Source organism: Crocuta crocuta, unplaced genomic scaffold (genome assembly GCF_008692635.1).
Source record: "Crocuta crocuta isolate KB4526 unplaced genomic scaffold, BGI_CrCroc_1.0 scaffold2720, whole genome shotgun sequence".
Classification (NCBI taxonomy): domain Eukaryota; kingdom Metazoa; phylum Chordata; class Mammalia; order Carnivora; family Hyaenidae; genus Crocuta; species Crocuta crocuta.
The window spans coordinates 13,404-16,104 of NW_027531055.1; the positions used below are offsets into that span (position 1 = coordinate 13,404).

At 68.5% G+C, this 2,701-nt stretch overlaps 1 protein-coding gene across 1 annotated transcript; it reads left to right on the plus strand.

The window, feature by feature from the left end:
* Positions 1-2,695, plus strand: SAPCD2 (suppressor APC domain containing 2). The gene is made up of 5 exons (XM_077771014.1): positions 1-323; positions 733-879; positions 1,195-1,302; positions 1,392-1,514; positions 1,588-2,695. The coding sequence occupies exons 2-5, from the start codon at positions 742-744 to the stop codon at positions 1,714-1,716; spliced, it is 498 nt and encodes a 165-aa protein (XP_077627140.1). The 5' UTR covers positions 1-323; positions 733-741; the 3' UTR covers positions 1,717-2,695.
* Positions 2,696-2,701: the final 6 nt, after the last annotated feature.

Consider the following 2,701-nt stretch of genomic DNA (forward strand, 5'->3'; position numbering starts at 1 on the left):
GAGGCCAGGTGTGTGCCGCGCTGGGCCGTTGCCCGTGCCCCCAGGATGGGTTGAGATGGGGAGGGTCCATGCAGAGGCTCTGAGTTCCCCATGACCCCAGGGACACGGAAGGCTGGACACGCAGCTCTGCACCGCCAGGCTTCGGGGTGGGGGGCGTTGGGCTTGACTAGGCAGCCTGGCAGTGAGCCAGGTCCTTCCCCTCTGCGGCAGGTGCAGTAGCCTGCAGGGCCCGGGAGCTAGGCCTGGGCGATGCCCACCGGGCGCCCCGTGCCCGAGGGGAACGTCGGAGGCACACCATCACCAACGGCGTGGACTGTGACCTGGTGAGTGGGGGCTCTGGGGGAATCTCCACCCGGCCTGGGCTAGGACTTGGCCCCCACGCTTGGTCGGCTGGACCACCCCTCTGCCTGGAGGTGGCAGTCAAGCCTGGGTTCTGGGGGACCTGTGGCTGGAATGTCAGTTAATTATAAACGTTTGTCCCCACGGCTGGGCTTGAATCCACGTGAGACACGGCTCTAGGCCAGATGAAGCAGCCCTTTGGGGAGAAGGCGGCCTCGGGGCACCACACAGCGGGNTGTTCCCCCGGGGAAGCCCCCCCCACCCCCGCCCCACCTGCAGGAGGAGAAGCGGGGAGGGGCTTCCCAGCACGGGCACGCACAGCACTCACACGCGTACAGGCGTGTGCGCCGTGCAGGTGCTCACTCGCGTGCGGGTGCTCACTCGCGTGTGCAGCTGAAGCAGATGAAAGAGCTGGAGCAGGAGAAGGAGGTGCTGCTCCAGGGGCTGGAGATGATGGCTCGCGGCCGCGACTGGTACCAGCAGCAGCTGCGGCGCGTGCAGGAGCGGCAGCGCCGCCTGGGCCAGAGCAGCGCCCGCGCGGTGAGTGACGCGGCGGCCCAGGCGGCCCTGGCCCTGGACGGAGGGGCCCTCCCCGTCACGCAGGAGCCACCCCTAACCCCAGGCAGACCCTGGACTGCCCTGTTCCGGGACACATGGGCCATCCCTCCTCCCAGGGTGCCGGGGACCCCCCCCCACACTGTGTGTCCCCTGGGACACACGATGACCCCGAGCAGGTGACCGCCAGCTCCCGTGGGCCCCTCTCTGCTGGGGCAGTAATTTGGGAGGTGAGTGAGGACCCCCCCAGGCCCGGTGGCAGGTCCTGCTCTCCGACCCCCTTTTCTGCCGTCCCCTCAGGGCTCCGGGCCGGAGGCGAGCACCCTCCCACTGGGCCGGCTGCTGCCCAAGGTCCAGGAGGTGGCCCAGTGCCTGGCGGAGCTGTTGTCTGCAGCCTGCGGCGGGAGGGTGAGTGTCCCCCAGGCCCCCCAGCGCCCACCTGGGGCCCCTGCCCCTCGTCCCGGAGGCGAGGCCTGCCTGACCGTGGCCTCCCATAGGCTCTGCCCTCCTCGTCCTCGGGGGCCCCGCGCCTGGCCCCGGCCCCCGCCTCACCGTCAGCCCCGGGCCGGCAGCAGCAGACCATCCTGATGCTGAAAGAGCAGAACCGGCTCCTCACGCAGGTGAGGTGTGGGGAGGGGCGCAGGGTGGGGGCTGGAGGCCTGATGGGCCCTGACCCACCTCCCGCCTGCCCAGGAGGTGACCAGCAAGAGCGAGCGCATCACGCAGCTGGAGCAGGAGAAATCGGCCCTCATCAAGCAGCTGTTTGAGGCGCGCGCCCTCAGCCCGCAGGATGCTGGGCCCTTGGACTCCACCTTCATCTAACTGGCCACGGCCACGGCCACGGGGCTCCTGGGACCTGGCCTGGCAGTCACCTCCTTGAGCCCCACTTGGCTGAAGGCCACCTGACTGGCCTGGACACGGGTTTCTCCCTCTCCTCCAGCCTGGGCACCCCCAGGCCCCCCCCGCCCAGCAGGCAGGCTGTGGTCCAGATACGGATTAGGTCCCAGACTCAGGGGAGGGGCTCAGCTGGGGGGGCTCCATCATGCTAATACAGCCTGAAGCTGCTCCTGCCGCCGTCAGTGGACAGTGGGGGCTCCTCCTCAGGTTTACCGGGTCTCAGGCAGCCCTGGGCCGGCGGGCCTGTCCTCTCTGACCTGGGGTCTCCGGCGAAAGATAGTGGTCACCCCTAGGCTGCACTTCCAACCGCAGCCAGCAGAGGGCGCCTCACAGCAGCCAAGAGCCACTTTGGAGCCACCGCTGGGGTGGTGGGCGGGGGTCTGAGTCAGGGTCCCTGAGGTGGACTGGAGCAGCTGGGGGCCCAACAGGTGATTGGGCACAGGAGCCCCAGGCCTAGGGGTGTCTGCCCTTCAGCCGGGGGCACGTGGAGGAGATGAGGGGTGGTTTCTAGCAGGGGGGTCGGCCTGTGTCTGATCCTGGGGGAGAGCGATCAGAGTTGATGTCTGGGCCAAGGCTGGCCTGCCTCCCCCTCCTCACAGACCCCAGACCCTAAAATACCTTGGGTTAGCTGTCACTCCTTGCCAAGACTGAGCCCCACAGCGAAACCCGTGACCCAGGCTCTGGGCCTTAGGCCCACCAGACATCCCGGTCAGGGCAGGACTGGTCACCGGGGTCGCTCCGGTGTGACCCTGCCCTGGGGAGGGCCCTGTCCCCAGGAGGGATGTGGCCTCCTGGACGTGCCCCAAGGCTCCTCCTAGGCCAAGCACCCCCACCAGGACCTACCCCACGTGATTCAAGGCTGGACAGTCAGCCTCCCCCCTCTGGTTTGCAAATGCTGTTGCATCTGGTG